Consider the following 15,471-nt stretch of genomic DNA (forward strand, 5'->3'; position numbering starts at 1 on the left):
GGGGGGCTGGGGGTGGGGGGGGGGCATTCTTGAGGGCAGGTCTGACTCAAAGTTGTCCTGCCATATGGGCTGGGACTCAGCATTGCACTTGAGCAGGGTCGGAGGGAAGGTCGGAGAGCAGGCAGGGACCTGCTACCAAGGAGGATTAGTTAGAGTTAATGGGCTAACTGCCTCCCGCCTCGGCCTCGGACCATAGGATAGGGCAGGGGAGGGGCCTTCTGGAAGGTTGCTGGGTGTGAGTGAAGGCTTGGAGGCCGGAAGGATGGTGGGAGAGCAGCAGAGCCATTGTCCTCACTCAAGCCCAACCTCAGGCCTCGCTCCCAGACACCCAAGCTCTGGGTGGGGCAGGGTCAAGGCCAAACCAGCCGGTCCTGGCCCACTCCGGGCCCTGACGCGGGCCCAGCGAGGGTGACCCCTCCACGCAGCCCCGAGGCCCACCCCCCGGCCCGCGGGCGCCCTGCCCCTCCAAAGACTGACTAGCACAGTGTACCTCGAGCCTGGTCACCCTCTGCCTTTGTGGCTGCGGAGACCCTGGCCCAGAGCCCTGGGTCCGGGGGTCTTCAAGGAAGCGGACCCTGCCTGGGAGCCCCCTGCCAAGCTCTGCTTGCTGTTCCTGGCCTCCCCCTCCATCTCCCACGGGGGCTGGCCCTGCCCCCTTCTCCCACCTGACGCGGGTGGGCGGCGGGGGCGCAGACCCCCGGCTCTCTAGGGGCTGGCCCTGCTCTGGCTTCACTGCCACCTCCTGGCCTGGTCCTCACGGGCCCCTCCCCTGGAATGTGAGGACCCACCCGGCCCACCGACCTGCTCCAGGAAAGCCTGTCTCNTACCTACTGTGTGCCAGGCCCACCCAGCCCCACCAGGTTCACGAACTTAGAGCTCTGGGCCCCTCGGGGCCTGATTCGGCCTGGGGTAGGGGGCGGCCCCTCCCGATCTTGGGTGCTGCCCAGATGGTGAATAATGTGAGGATTGGCGGCAGGAGCGCAGAGGGGCCTGGCTAGGGGCGGGCCCAGGCTACAGTCTCCCGAGAGGGCCCCGGCCACCGCATCCCTGTGCCTGCGCCCAGGGGGCCGAGCAGGGTCCCCGGCCGGCTGGGGGGCGCCCACTGACCCCCATCGGCCAGCCCAGGCCGGAGGGGCGTGGCCAGCGCCAGGGGGAGGGGCCGGGAAGAGAAGCAGGAGACACACACAGGGACCGGCAGGGCGCGGGCTGCGGCGCGGAGCCCCCGTCCTGGGCTATTTTTAGCCCCCGCGGACCCCGCTCCCAGGCGGGGAGGACTCGTCGCCCCTCCTGCAGCCCTGAGGTCCTCGCGCACCCCGGCGTCCTGAGCCGCCGCGTCCTCCAGCCGTGCCCTGCGGAGGCGGGCCCGCGTCGGAGTCCTCGGTGCATCCCGCGCCCGGCCTTGACTCGGTTGCCCCGGGCGCCCCGGCCCCCTGCTCCCCGCTCCGCCCTCCCCGGCCTGAGCCCTTCACCCTCACGTCCGCCCTCGGGGCTGTGCGACAGGGGCGACCCCAGCGCGTGCCACCGATCAGCATCGTGTCCANGCCGCCAGGTGCTGGGTGTCCTGGGGCGTTGCTGGGGCCAGGTCTGTGACGGAGGGTGCCTCGCGTCCCTGCCGTCTGGCCCGCTGTGGCCCAGGGTGTGCATGTGTGTTTCCCTGGGAGCCTGCGGGCGCTCAGGGTCCTTCGGTGCCGCCGGGGTGGGGGGGGGAGTGAGGGGGGTCGTGCAAGGCGCTGGGCGAGGCGGCGAGCAGTGTCTGTGCCATGTGTGTGCTCAGGCCGTGGTCTGTCTCACCGCACGTTGGTAGGGTCGCTGTAACTCAGTGCCCATCCTCAGCCACGGCCAAGGCCCCCAGGCCTCTCCCCACACGTCCCTGGAGGGCACCCACTGTACACAGACAGAAACTGAAGCTCCTGGGGAGCAGTCAGGGCAGAAGCTGGGCTCAGACCTAGAGGGGCTGACTGTGGAGGCCCCACTTCACACCCTTTGGGGTGGGGGCCGGGTTGGTGTCACAAACAGGAAAAGTTCCCGGAAATTAAGCCTCATGGTATGGTGAGGGGAGGCGGGGGAGGCCTGGGGACCGACGTGTGTGTGCAGTGCCTGTGTCTGCGGAGGGGTCCCCCCCGGGGGCTGCGAGTCTGCATCAGGCCCGGCGTGACACTCGTCCCTGCAGTGTGGCAGCAAAGGGTGACGTTGTTGGTCACCTGGACGGCGCTCAGAGCCCTTAGCAAACGTGCTGGGGCCGCCCCAGGAGCACGGAAGGCTCAGCGGGCGGGGGCACAGCTGAGGCGGAGGCCGGAGGGGAGCAGGTCAGGCCCGGAAATCAGCCAGAACGCCAGCAGGAGACTCATGTCCCGGTTTCACAGAGGGGGACACTGAGGCACTGCAGACCGCCAGCGCGGGACTCCAGCGAGCCCGTCAGAGGTCAGCGTCGCCCCCGCGGAGCCCGGGAGCGCCTGGGCGTGGGGCCAGGCGGCCTCTCGAGCCAGGGTGTGAGGTGTCGAGCGGGAGAGGGTCGTGTTGAGAGATGGCTGGCTCTTCGGAGAGGAGAGCCACCCGCAGGCAGAGGAGGGGCTCGGACTTGCGAACGGAGACTGCATTCCGTGGGGGGCTGGGCGTGGGAGGGCTGGCGCCCCTGGCTCGGGGGGCCTCACCCGGGTGGGCTGACCACAGCTGAGCATCCGTCCTCCAGGGAGGAGCCAGGAGCTGAGACGGAGGTTCTGGAATCCAGGACCCAGCCACATGCCCATCAAAGTTCTAGAACCTTGGGGTGCCTGGGTGGCTCAGTTGGTCAAGCAACTGACTTCGGCTCAGGTCATGATCTCACAGTTCATAGGTTCGAGCCCCATGTCGGGCCCTGTGCTGACAGCTCAGAGCCTGGAGCCTGCTTCAGATTCTGTGTCTCCTTCTCTCTATGACCCTCCCCTGCTCACACTGTCTATCTCTCTCTCTCTCAGAAATAAATTAAAAAACATTTTTAAAAGTTCTAGAATCTCAGCCCCTTGGCATTCTAGACTCGAGGCCTTGTGGGTTCTGGAGCCAGGAGCTTGTTAGAATTCCAGAGCCCTGGTCCTTCAGGGCCCAGACCTCTCGTCTCTTGGGCCATGGAATCCTGAATCTGTCTAGTCTAGCAAATCTAGGCTCATGCCTCCCACGAGGCACAGAGAGGAAGATGGATTCTCCCACGGGCCACACAGTGCTGATTCTGGGCCTCGCACCCTGGTGAGGACAGGTCCCTGCAGAGCGAGGGCCCTTCCATCCCCTCCCATCCAGTCTGGGGGGGGACGAGAGGCTTTGCCAGGTGCCCCTGCTGGGCTGGCGTGGCTGCCTGGGGAACTCGAGAAAGCAGCTATCACCTGCACGTGTCCCCGAGGGGACTGGAAACCGGAGGCTGTGGCCAGAGGGAGTCGCGCCAGTTTCCAGCCCCCCCCCGCCCCACCCCCCCCGGGAGCCAAGTGCTCCAGGTCACAGGTCTGGTCCCAGCCATGGCAGGCGTGAGGCGGTCTCGGGGTGAATCAGCAGCTGGATCAGCCGTGCCTGAGCTCCCGCGCAGGGCTGGGGCTGTGGACCCAGGAGGAGTCCCCAGCCAGTGTCCGCTCTGGGCTGGGGTTAGGTCAGTGGCCGCAGGCACAGCGCAAGTCCCAGGAATGTCCAGAAACAGTGCATACCAGCTCTGGAGGGAGAGAGTGCCCCGTCCCAAGGGGAATCCAAAGGCAGGCTAAATCTGTGAGAGCAGAGCGCACACCCCTGCCCTGCCATGGAGGGGAAGGTTGCGGGTCACCGTGGAAAGGACCCCCCCCAGCCCCCCCTCCCCGTCGTGCTGCTGGACCCACTTCTCCCCGGGCCTCAGTTTTCCCAGTGGAGGCCCCACCCCACGGCCAAGGTGGGGGCCTTGGCGCTCGGCCCGGGAGGGAAGCTGCGTGAGGTTGTCAGGAGCTGGGTAATTTATGAGGCTCGATAAGGAGTCGCTGAGCAGAGGGGCCGGGCCAGCACGGCGATTAAGATGGGGAGCGCGGGCCGGCCACCACCCTGGGGACACCCACAGGGCCCTGAGCCCTGTTCGCAGACTCACTCATTCCCATCATCAGCCCCATTACAGGAAGGGTCACAAAACCAGGGTTAGTGAGAGAGTACGCAGCAAAGCCCGGATTCTAGGCTGCTCTGACCGGAGGTTTAGAAAATTCTTTCTCTTGAGGCGCCTGGGGGCTCAGTCGGTTGAGTGTCCGACTTTGGCTCAGGTCAAGATCTCGTGGTTCTTTGGTTTGAGCGCAGCGTCGGGCTCTGTGCTGACAGCTCGGAGCCTGGAGCTGCTTCCGATTCTGTGTCTCCCTCTCTCTGCCCCTCCCCCGCTTGCACCCTGTTTCTCTCAAAAATAAATGAAACATTTAAAAATTAAAAAAAAAAAAGAAAATTTTATCCCTTAAAGAAAACCTCCATCGCACACCCCCCATCTGATTGACAAGCCCTTGAATCATTTATATGTAACAAGGCCTGGATTTACACTTCAGATCAACTCAGGCCAGGCTGTGGGACCTCAGATGGGAGATTTAATGTCTGTGCCTCCATTTGCCCCCTCTACAAAATGGGTATCATGGTAGGACCATTATGAGCTTTCCCTGCCTGGCATCTCTGGGCTTCTCTCGTCTGCCCGCCTTCACCTGCTCTCCCCCCGCCCCGCCCCGGGGACCCCCGCTGCCCATACAGGGAGACTTCCCGTCTTTTGGGGAAGTGGGAGCCGTTTTTTGAACAATCCTTTCATTTCTACTTGACTACTTGACGTCCCCACATCTGGTGTACTTGTTCGTCCACACTCGCGGAAGTCAGGCCCAGAGGTCTCCAGTGTCGTCCCCTGGCCCCACAGCGAGTGCCAGGTCCTCTCACTGCCATTTATAGCCCGTCCCTAGGGAGTCTGTCACCCCTTGGAGCTGTGTTTCTGTTCCCAGAATGCAGCTGGATTTCTGGGCTTATTTCTAATTATAAAAACAATGCCATGAAAACGGGGGGCGGGGGGCGGGAATCCGCACGACTGCAACACGTGTGAGGAAGCGTCACCCCAGCGCGGAAGGTGTGAGGCCCCCACTGTGCACGCGTCNGCAGCTCCGGCCGCCGTCCTCACCTTGGGCGCGTCCAGCCTCCCCGCGGCTGAAGTCCATCCTGGTTCTACGGGCTCGGACGGGTGGCGAGCAGGGGGCGGTGGGGCCCGGGCAGAAGAAATCACCCGCCGGGGGTGCCCGGGGCGGCCGTTCAAACCCAGGGCCCCTTGGTTCTCTTCCGAGACCCAGAAAATCCTAACTAGTCTCCGGGGGCCACAGAGGAGATAGGCCTGGTCCTCGCCCTTGAGGGTCACGGCGATTGGGGCAGGAGAGTTGGAGGGAGGAGGGAGAGGGAGGAGGGAGAAGGAGGGAGGGGGAGGAGGGGGAGGGAGAGCAGCACTACCACTAGTAGTAACAGTACCAGAGTGAGGGAAATCAGGGAAGGTTTCTTCAAAGAGGGGTTAGCTGGGGCGCTGTGGTGGCTCAGTCGGCTGAGTGTCCAACTCTTGATTTAGGCTCAGGTCATTATCTCACCATCTGTGGGTGGTTTCAGGCCCCGTGTCAGGCTCTGGGCTGACAGAGCGGAGCCTGCTTGGGATTCTCCCTCTCTCTCTCTCTCTCTGTCTCAAAATAAATTAAAAAAAAAAAAAGGGACATTTGAGCTGGGGCATTGCAGCTTGTGTAGGAGTTCGCCAGGCCCACTCAGATTTAAGTGCAGAGTGACTCACCAGCAAATCTTCTGTCTGCTCCCCCAGGTGTGCCTGAGCCCGCGCCGGCTGTCCCCACCAGCTGTCCCCACTGCAGCCTCGGCCCCATGGGGTGGTGACCCTCTCCGCTCCACTCTGGCGCCATGTGGCCCAATGGCAGCTCTCCGGGGCCCTGTTTCCGGCCGACCAACATCACCCTGGAGGAGCGGCGGCTGATCGCCTCGCCCTGGTTCGCCGCCTCCTTCTGCTTGGTGGGCCTGGCGTCCAACCTGCTGGCCCTGAGCGTGCTGGCAGGGGCGCGGCAGGGGGGCTCGCACGCCCGCTCCTCCTTCCTCACCTTCCTGTGCGGCCTGGTCCTCACCGACTTCATGGGGCTGCTGGTCACCGGCGTGATCGTGGTGTCCCAGCACGCTATCCTCTTCGACTGGCGCGCCGTGGACCCCGGCTGCCGCCTCTGCCAGTTCATGGGCGTCATCATGGTCTTCTTCGGCCTCTGCCCGCTGTGGCTGGGCACCGCCATGGCCTCGGAGCGCTACCTGGGCATCACCCGGCCCTTCTCGCGGCCCGCAGCCGCCTCCCAGCGCCGCGCCTGGGCCACGGTGGGGCTGGTGTGGGGCTCGGCGCTGGCGCTGGGGCTGCTGCCCCTGCTCGGCGTGGGCCGCTACACGGTGCAGTACCCCGGCTCCTGGTGCTTCCTCACGCTCGGCGCCCAGCCGGGGGACGTGGCCTTTGGCCTGCTGTTCTCGCTCCTTGGCAGCTTCTCGGTGGGACTGTCCTTCCTGCTCAACACCGTCAGCGTGGCCACTCTGTGCCACGTCTACCACGGGCAGGAGGCCGCCCAGCAGCGCCCACGGGACTGCGAGGTCGAGATGATGGCTCAGCTCACGGGCATCATGGTGGTGGCCAGTATCTGCTGGATGCCGCTGCTGGTGAGTGGCCGTCGGGCTGGGGTCGGGGAGGGGTCTGCTCGGGGTCCCTGCCGCTCCCGGTGCCTGGGCTGCAGTTCATCCACAAGGATTTAAATCTCCAGGTTCTCACCCACCCAAGAAGATGTGGTCACAGACCCCAGGGTTCAGGTGTCCTGCCTCGAGAAGCTCACGAGCAAGGCGCAGATAACCCCAAACCAGGGGCAGGACTGGGATGCCCAGGGAGGGGCTCCGAGATTCTATCTGGGGTATCAGAGAAGGCCTCCCAGAGGAGGGGCATGGGAGCTGGGGTTTTGAAGGATGCATAGGAGTTTGCTTACTAAACAAAACCAATGAAGACCTTCTAGGTGGTCTCACTGAATCATCAAACATTTCCTGAGTCTACTTTGTGCCTAGTTCTGGGCTGAAACCCAGGCCTACCCCGATTTTCCGAGTCAGGGAAGGTTGGCTCAAGTCCTGCCACTGATTGGTGTGAATGTGCCGTTTGGGGTGGCTATCTTTCCATTTCTGTTCTATCGGGACAAGTCTGGCATCTAAAGTCAGAGCCTCAGTTTCCCACCCGTGTCCCACAGGGACTTGCCGTGACTGTGGCCCCCGGCTCCCCTCCTCCAGCCTCGGTGTCAGGTGCAGTGGACTCACTCACTCATTTGTTCTTTCAACAAACATGTCCGGAGTGACTGCTGTGTCCCAGGCTCTGCTCGAGGCACGGAGGACCCAGCAGGGATCCTTTGCTTCTGGGAGCTCTCGCCAGCGGGGCAGGCAGGCCGTAAACTTAGACTGCTCCCCCCACGTCGGCGAGTGCGCAATTTCTGATCTCAGGATTGTGAGTTCGAGCCCCACGTTGGGTGTAGAAATTACTTAAAAATCTTAAAAAAATAAAAACCCAAAAATCTGCAAACGGAAAGATTGCGAATTTGTTCTTTTGCGTTGGTGTTTGTTTTGTTTTGCTGAGAATGTCTCACATATGTGAATGGTTAGAGAAAAGGTACGAAGACGCAAATTTTGTGACGCGCGCAAATGCCACGGCGTCCACACTTCCGCATCCAGAAATAAAGCCCTGCTGGAACACGGCCGCACCCGTTCGGTTCATGTAGCTTTCACGCGGGAGGGCTTAGCTGTGACAGAGACCGCGTTTCAGATACTTACTGTACGGCCCTTTAAGAAAAAGTCTGTCACAGAAAGAAAAAAAGAAAAAAAAAGTTTGTCACCAAAGGGGACTCAGGAGTCATTTAATGATTCACGGAGATTCTACCTCTGACGCTTCCTGGTTTTTATCTAGCAGTTAAACTCCTACCCATGCTTCAGAGCCCGGCTCAAGGGTTCAGAGCAGGGCAGGGCCCGTTCTGGGTGTCTGTCCCAAGAGATTGCAGGCTGGAGGGCAGATCCGGATCAGGGACCTCTTGGTGGAGGTGACATTTGAGCAAAGATGGTGGAGGTGTAAACTGTGTGGAGATCTGAGGGCAAAAGCATTCCAGGCAGAGGGCACAGCCCATGCAAAGGCCCTGAGGCATGACCCTGCCTAGTGTGTTGGAGGAACAGCCAGGAGGCCTGTGTGGTTNAGGGAGGGGGAAGCCCTGGAGGACTGCGGGCAGAGGGGGCCGGGACCTGACTCAGGTGCCGCCCAGTGCGTAGTAAGGATGATACTGGAGAACACACATGTCCTCAGATCCACGAGTCGGGCGTGGGAGCGACAGGACCAGGGCACATCTGTCGGCCGGAGCACAGCCCTGTAGCTGGCGGTCCTGGGGGAACCCATAGGCGCCTGTGGCTGGGACCCACCCCGGGAACTGGTTCCTCCAGGCTCCTTGCTTCCCTCCCCCGCTGAGGAACACACGCTTCGGCTTCGGCTTCGGCTTGGCCTCGGCCTCCAGCAGACTCACGCCCCCTTCCGTTCTCCTCCCTGCCCTCCAGCCTCCAGTCTCTTGGAACACCCAGAATGAGCTCCGTCCTGCCCTGAGTCATCGGAGCTGGGGCTTTGAAGCGTGAATAGGAGTTCGCTGGCTAGCCCGAAGGGGGGAGGCATCCCGGGTAGAATCCCTGCATCATTAAACAATTCCCAAGTCACCCTTGCGGGCAAACTTTTCCATAAAGGGCCACATGGTAAATACTCTAGACACGATCTCTGTCACAGCCTCGGCTCTGTCGACGAGCGTGAAGGCAACGTGGACACGAATGCACGTGGCTTGCGCCCCCAGGACTCCATCCGTGGACGCCGAGATTCGAATTTCGTGTCATTGTCACGTGCCACAAATATGCTCCTTTTTGTTTTTTCTCCCACTATTTACACACGTAAACACGTTCTCAACAAAACAACAAAACCCGACAAATAAACAAAGCAAACAAAGTAAGACAGAAAGACGTGGAAGGGCAGATCCGGCCCGCGGCCAACGCCCGCTCTAAAGCCCCCCGGGTCCCCGGCGCCCCAGAAGACAGGCCCACGGCTCCCTGCAGACGCCCCGGGGGGCCCGCTTGCCGGCCGCGCACCGCCCCTGGGGCAGCTCGGGTGCCCCCTCCGGGCTCCACGGGCCTCACACCTCCTCCGCCGCGGCTCCGCGTCACCCCCACGCTATGCCGGCCGAGGGACCTGGTCGGTCTGTCCTCAGCATCGCCCGGAACACACTAGGTGCTCAGGAGACAATATTAATGTAAGTTTTTTTTTAACTTTTTTTTTTAATGTTTTATTTATTTCTGAGAGAGAGAGAGACAGCGTGAGCAGGGGAGGGTCAGAGAGAGAGGGAGTCACAGACTGAAACAGGCTCCAGGCTCTGAGCTGGCAGTCAGCACAGAGCCCGACGCGGGGCTCGAACCCACAAACCGCGAGATCATGACCTGAGCGAAAGTCGGACGCTTAACCGACTGAGCCACCCAGGTGCCCCTAATGTAACTTTTAAAGATTTTATTTTTTAAAAGATTTTATTTTATTATTTTGTTTTTGAAAGTTTATTTATTTATTTTGAGACAAAGAGTATAAGCAGGGGAGGGCCAGAGAGAGAGGGAGACAGAGAGAATCCCAGGCAGGGTCCTCACTGACAGCACGGAGCCCAACGCGGGGCTCAAACTCAGGAACCGTGACATCATGACCTGAAGCGGGAGGCTTAACTGACTGAGCCCCCCAGGTACCCCAAGATTTTATTTTTAACTAATCTCTGCACACAACTTGGGGCTCGAATTCACAACCCTGAGATCAAGAGTCACATGCTCTTAAGATTGAGCCAGCCGGGCTCCCCAGTAATAATATAATTTCAATATAATAGTTTATTTTAATGTAGTAATTTAACACAATATGAATTATAATTATGCTTCACATCATATACATTTTCATTATAGTTACAAAATATAGTGTACACTATAATTATTACATTGTTATTGAATTATAATTTATATGTAATTATATCAATTATAGTTATATAATTATACTTGCAATATATAATTTTAAATACTATATTATAATTAACAGCATTAATTATTAATTGTATTATATATTTGTAAATAGCATATATGATATATTATGTAATATTAAACATAAATGTCAATAGTAATAAAATATGCTTAAATGATTTAATATAAATATTTAATATAGAATTATTTAGTATAAAGTTGTGTCATAAAATAACATATAATTATAAAAATATAATAATATGAAATATAAACTTTGACATAAATATATGATACAAAAATTAAGTATTTAGGCTTGCCTGGGGGGCTCAGTCGTTAAGCACTCAACTCTTGGTTTTGACTCAGGTCATGATCTCCTGGTTCGTGAGTTTTGAGCCCCGTTTTGGGCTCTGTGCTGACAGAGCGGAGCCTACTTGGGATTCTCTCTCTCTGCTTCTCCCTGGCTCGCTCGCTCTCTCTCTCTCTCCAAATAAATTAATAAGCTTAAAAAATTAAGTATTTAATGTGCAATGTTAGAGTACAATTTTATATTATACATTTTGTGTAAGTTATGAAGTGTTTCCGAAGGTCTCCTTTCCCACCGATTTTAACTGTGCCCAGGTCAGAGGCAGGAGAGCATGCTGTTTTCTGGCTCCATCACCTGCAGCCCAGAGGGGTCAGGCAGCTCCCCCAAGGCCACACAGCAAAGCGGGGACAGAACCGCACTTGGTCTCAGGGGCGCCCCCTGCAGGCGAGGGGCGGGGCCGGCGGTGGCGGGGCCCTAACGCTCTGACCCTCGCGCTCGGCAGGTGTTCATCGCCCAGACGGTGCTGCGCAGCCCGCCCGCCATGAGCCCGACGGGACAGCTGTCCCGAGCCACGGAGCAACAGCTGCTCATCTACCTGCGCGTGGCCACCTGGAACCAGATCCTGGACCCCTGGGTGTACATCCTGTTCCGCCGGGCCGTGATCCGGCGCCTCCACCCTCGCCTCAGCGCCCGGCCCAGGTCGCTGTCCCTGCAGCCCCAGCTCACCCAGAGGCCCACGGGGCAGTAGGGCCGAGGGCGCCGGGCGGACAGGGCGCCGAGCCAGCGTGTCCCTCACGGAACCTCTGTCCTCCCCGGGGGTCACGGAGCCGGGGCGTCGGAGGGACCGACACGTGACCGGCAGGACTGCGGGCTCCCTGCCCTCCATCAGCCCTGGGGACTCCCTGACTCCTCCCTGAGCCCCTTGCCCCTCCCCCTCCCCATCCCAGGAAGGGTGGGCGGGCATGTGGGTGGGGGGGGGTCTGAGGAAATCAGACTTGGAAGCCTCCCCTTCCAGAAATCCTCTGGAAAGGGGGGACTCTTGGGCCCCTGACTGTGACCTGCTTACTGGGGTACAGTTGATTCCCTTTGACGCCTCGACCCAAAGAGGCTGTGTTTGGAAACTATGAACAGGCAAGACGCCCCCTCCCCTTGCCGAAATATATCTTAGCCCCACCAGCCGGCTTTATTTTCCTCTGGGGCCAGATGGCATCAATCTTCAACCATAGAAGGGCGGCAGCCTGGGCAGAGCTGGGGTGCGCGGGAGGGGCGGGGGCAGGAGGCTGGGCAGCCTGGGCAGAGCTGGGGTGCAGGGGAGGGGTGGGAGGAGGGAGCCCAGTTCTGACTCCTCACCTCCTTTTTTTTTAATGTTTTTTTTTTCTTTATTTTTGAGAGAGAGACAGCGTGAGCAGGGGAGGGTCAGAGAGAGAGGGAGACACAGAATCCAAAGCAGCTCCAGGCTCTGAGCTGTCAGCACAGAGCCCGACGCGGGGCTCGAACCCACGAACCGTGAGATCATGACCTCAGCCGAAGTCGGACGCTTAACGGACTGAGCCCCCCAGGCGCCCCTCCTCACCTCCTTTATTGAGTCTTTACTAAGCACTTTGTAGATCAGGCCTCCTGTCATCCCCCTACAGTCCCTGGGGTTCTGGTATTAAACCCATTTGCAGGTAAGGAAAAGAGAGGAGACACGCAGGACTGAGGCATCCCAAACAGGGCTCAGTCCCTCATAGAGCGGAAGCGGGTCAAGCACCGCTTCAGACGCCAGGGCCTTGAACAGAGGGCACTTGGCCCACAGCAAGTGCTCAATAAACACCCGCGGAAGGAACGGACGGCTGAGCCTTTACCGAGCACCCCGTGGGTGCAGCTACCAGAGCTCACGCCTGGTTAGCGCTGGGCAAAGGGCTTGGCACATAGTAGGTGCTCAAGCTGCACCCAGTGGGGCCATGTCAGCCCCCTAACCTCTCGTGTCTGCTCCTTCCTCTGCCTTCCCACAAACTCACCCCAAAAATGACACGCCCAGCTTCAGGGGTGGGAGGTGCCTTTATTTCCCATGAGCCCTCGAGGTACATGAGGACAGAGTTACCCTCCGGCTCCCCGTGTCTCTGCCTCCTGCCTGCAGGCCCCCCCCCCCCAGCTTTCCACTCCACAGCCCTGGGATCTGCTTACACCTCTCGAAGCCTGTGAAACTAAAGCCCCCGTTTCCACTCTCCCTACCACCCATCCCCCTCCCTGCAACCTGCTGGGGGAAGGAGGTCACCTGCTGCCTCCAGGGGACCCAGGCTGGGAGGGGCAGGAGACGGGATGGGGGGGACCATGGAGGCCACAAGTGTCATCCTCCAACTACAGCTCCCCTTGGTGGGGGAGGGGTTCCGACTCCTTGAGCATGGGGGAGGGGGCCGGCCCCTGAGTCAGGGATTCAGGGGGCTGGGGACGCAGGAGGGGCTCCCCGGGAGCAGAACAAGGGGTGGCAGATGTGGTGGGTGGGGCGGACTCCTGGGGCTCTAGCCGAGGCGTGGGGAAGAGGGCTGGTTTCTGGGCAGCCAAGGGGATCTGTGGCTGAGGGGCCAGGAAGGCAGTTGGTGGGCGTTGGCTCAGGCCAATGTCGGCCTGGGCTCCATGTACCCCATCATGGGGCTGGGGCTGAGGCCTAGAGACTGTGCTCGGGGCCAGAGTCAGGGCTCTGGGGTGCAGGCCTGGAAGCTGATGTTGGGCTGAGCGTGTGAGATCAGCCTGGGTTCTAAGGTCAAGGCCAGGCATCTGTGGGTGGAGCCCACTTTTAGAGCTGAGCTGGATCTTTGAGCTGGTCTGAATTCTGGAGCTGGATTGGGTTCCAGAAACAGGCTGGGTTCTCGAACTACGGCAAGTTCCAGAGCTGGGCTGAGTTCCTGAACTGCTCTGGGTCTCAGAGTTGGCCTGGGTCTCGGGGCTGAACTGAATCCTGGGTCTGGACTGGGGTCCAGAGCTGAGCTGGGCTCCAGAGCTGGGCTGAATTCTTGCACTGGGCTGGTTCTCTGAGGCAGACTGGGTCTCAGAGCTGAACTGGGTTCCAGAACTGGTTAGGGTTCTGGAGTTGAGTTGGTTTCCAGAAGCAGGCTGGGTTCTAGAACTGAAGTGAGTTCCAGAGCTGGGCTGTGTTCTTGAACTGGTCTGGCTTCCAGAGCTGGGCTGTGTCTCAAAGTTGAACTGAATCCTAGGACTGAGCTTGGTTCTAGAGCGGAGCTGGGTTTCAGGGCTGAGCTGAATCGCAGCACTGAGCCAGGTCTCAGAGCTAGACTGAGTTCTGGGGCTGAGCTGGGCTCTAGAGCTGGGTTGAATTCTTGCACTGCTGTGGCTTCCAGAGCTGGGCTGGGTCTTGGAGCTGAGCTGGGTTCCAGAACTGATCTGGGTTCTGGAGCTGGGTTGGGTTCCAGAAATAGGCCGGGTTCTAGAACTAAGGTAAGCTCCAGAGCTGGGCTGAATTCTTGAACTGCTCTGGGTTTCAGAGTTGGCCTGGGTCTCAGGGCTGAACTGTATCCTGGAGCCAGACTGGGCTCCAGAGCCAGGCTGAATTCTTACACTGGGCTGGCTCTCTGAAGTGAGCTGGGTCTCAGAGCTGAGCTGGGTTCCAGAACTGATCAGGGTTCTAGAGCTTGGTTGGATTCCAGAAATAGGCTGGGTTCTTGAGCTGCTCTGGGCTTCAGGGTTGGGCTGGGTCTCAGGGCTGAACTGAATCCTGGAGGTGGGCTGGGTTCCAGAGCTGGGCTGGGCTCTAGAGATGAGCTGAGTTCCAGAGCTAGTCTGCTTCTCAAAGTTCAGCTCAATACCAGAGCTGCCTTGGGCTGTGGCTTGCAGCTGGTATCTAGAACTTGGCAGGGTTTCTGAGATGAGCTGAGTCCCAGAGGTTGACTGAGCTCCTGGACCAGTCTGGGTTCTGGAGCTAGGTCTGCTCTCAGCACGAGCCAGATTTGTGGAGTTTAATAAGTCTGTTGCTGAGGTGGTCTGGGTCCCAGGGCTAGAGAGGACTCCAGGGTTTAGCTGGATTCTGGGACTTAGGGGGGCCTCGGCAACACACTGCATTTGGGCGCCGGATGGGATCTCAGACCCACTCTGTGTTCCAGAACTGAGCTGAGTTCCAGAGCTGGGTGGCGTGCCTGAGCTGGACTGAGCTCCGGAAATTGCCCAGGCTTTGCAGTTGGTCTGGGTCCCAGAGTTTGATGGTAGTCTCGAGCTGGTGTGCGTTCGGCCGTGAGAGCGGGGCTCGACATCGAGCAGAGCTCTGGACGCAGGCCTTGCCTCAGAGGTGGACGGGGTTCCAGAGCTTCTGTGAGTTCTGGAGATGGTCCTGGTTGTAGCACTCAGTCGGCATCTAGAACTGGGCTCAGTCTCTGAGCTGGACTCATCACTGGAACTGGACTGGGCCCCAGGATGGGGGTGGGGACTTAAGTGCAGTTGGGTGTTAGAGTAGGGCTGGGGTCCGGGTCTGGACCGCAGCTCAGCTTGCATCTGGGCTCGTGAGCAGAGTTGGGTTTGGGGGCCATCGTCCAATCCTGGGCTGGTGTGGCTGTGGCTGGGCTGTTTCTTAAGTCTGACCTGGGCTCCGGAACTAATGGGAGATCCTGGACTCGATTGGGCGTCTAGGTTGGGCTGAGTCATGGGCTTGTCTTCAGTTCCAGGGTCTGGTCGAGTTTTAGGGCAGGGCTGGGTCATAGATCTGGGCTGGCTTCCAGAAATGGGGCTGATCTCAGGGCTCGGCTGTGTCTTGAAACTTATCTGGGCTCCAGAACTTGACTTGATTTCAGATCTTGGCTTAGCTTCAGAGCCGTCCTGGGTTCTAGAAAAGGGCTGGACTTTGGAGCTAGGCTGGGTCTCAGGGCTGAGCTTGGTTCTGGATCCAGGCTTGACCTCGGAGCTGGGCTGGGTCTCAGAGCTGGCCTGGGCCCTGGAGGGGGACTGGGTTTTTGAGCTGGGTAGGGTCTCAGAAGTGGATTGGGTTCTAGAGATGCGCCCAGCCTCAGAGCTGGCCTGGAGTCTACACTGGGGCTTGGCCTCAGAGCTGGGATGGGTCTTAAAGTTGGTGTGGGTTCTCGAGGTGAAGTCGGACGCAGAGCTGGCCGGGGCTCTGGATCGGGGCTGGGCTCCGGGAACCG

The 15,471-nt window shown here is 59.4% G+C and overlaps 2 protein-coding genes across 5 annotated transcripts; one reads left to right on the plus strand and one right to left on the minus strand.

Moving 5' to 3' along the window:
* Positions 1 to 833: 833 nt before the first annotated feature.
* On the plus strand, positions 834 to 11,511 carry TBXA2R (thromboxane A2 receptor). Of its 4 annotated transcripts, none has more exons than XM_077747892.1 (3): positions 834 to 1,541; positions 5,786 to 6,666; positions 10,848 to 11,511. In XM_077747892.1, the coding sequence occupies exons 2-3, from the start codon at positions 5,881 to 5,883 to the stop codon at positions 11,091 to 11,093; spliced, it is 1,032 nt and encodes a 343-aa protein (XP_077604018.1). In that variant the 5' UTR covers positions 834 to 1,541; positions 5,786 to 5,880; the 3' UTR covers positions 11,094 to 11,511. The 4 variants fall into 4 exon arrangements, with proteins under 4 accessions (XP_077604018.1, XP_077603947.1, XP_077604161.1 ...); XM_077747821.1 differs by lacking the exon at positions 834 to 1,541 and adding an exon at positions 1,750 to 2,421; XM_077748035.1 differs by lacking the exons at positions 834 to 1,541; positions 10,848 to 11,511 and adding exons at positions 1,750 to 2,421; positions 8,575 to 8,727.
* A 978-nt stretch (positions 11,512 to 12,489) lies between these two features.
* On the minus strand, positions 12,490 to 15,469 carry LOC144221320 (uncharacterized; the record flags this gene model as incomplete). The annotated part of the gene is made up of 1 exon (XM_077751796.1): positions 12,490 to 15,469. A coding segment is annotated over one exon (2,784 nt), but the record flags the coding sequence as incomplete, so codon positions are not given.
* Positions 15,470 to 15,471: the final 2 nt, after the last annotated feature.

The sequence above is a fragment of the Crocuta crocuta genome, unplaced genomic scaffold (assembly GCF_008692635.1).
Source record: "Crocuta crocuta isolate KB4526 unplaced genomic scaffold, BGI_CrCroc_1.0 scaffold110, whole genome shotgun sequence".
NCBI lineage: Eukaryota > Metazoa > Chordata > Mammalia > Carnivora > Hyaenidae > Crocuta > Crocuta crocuta.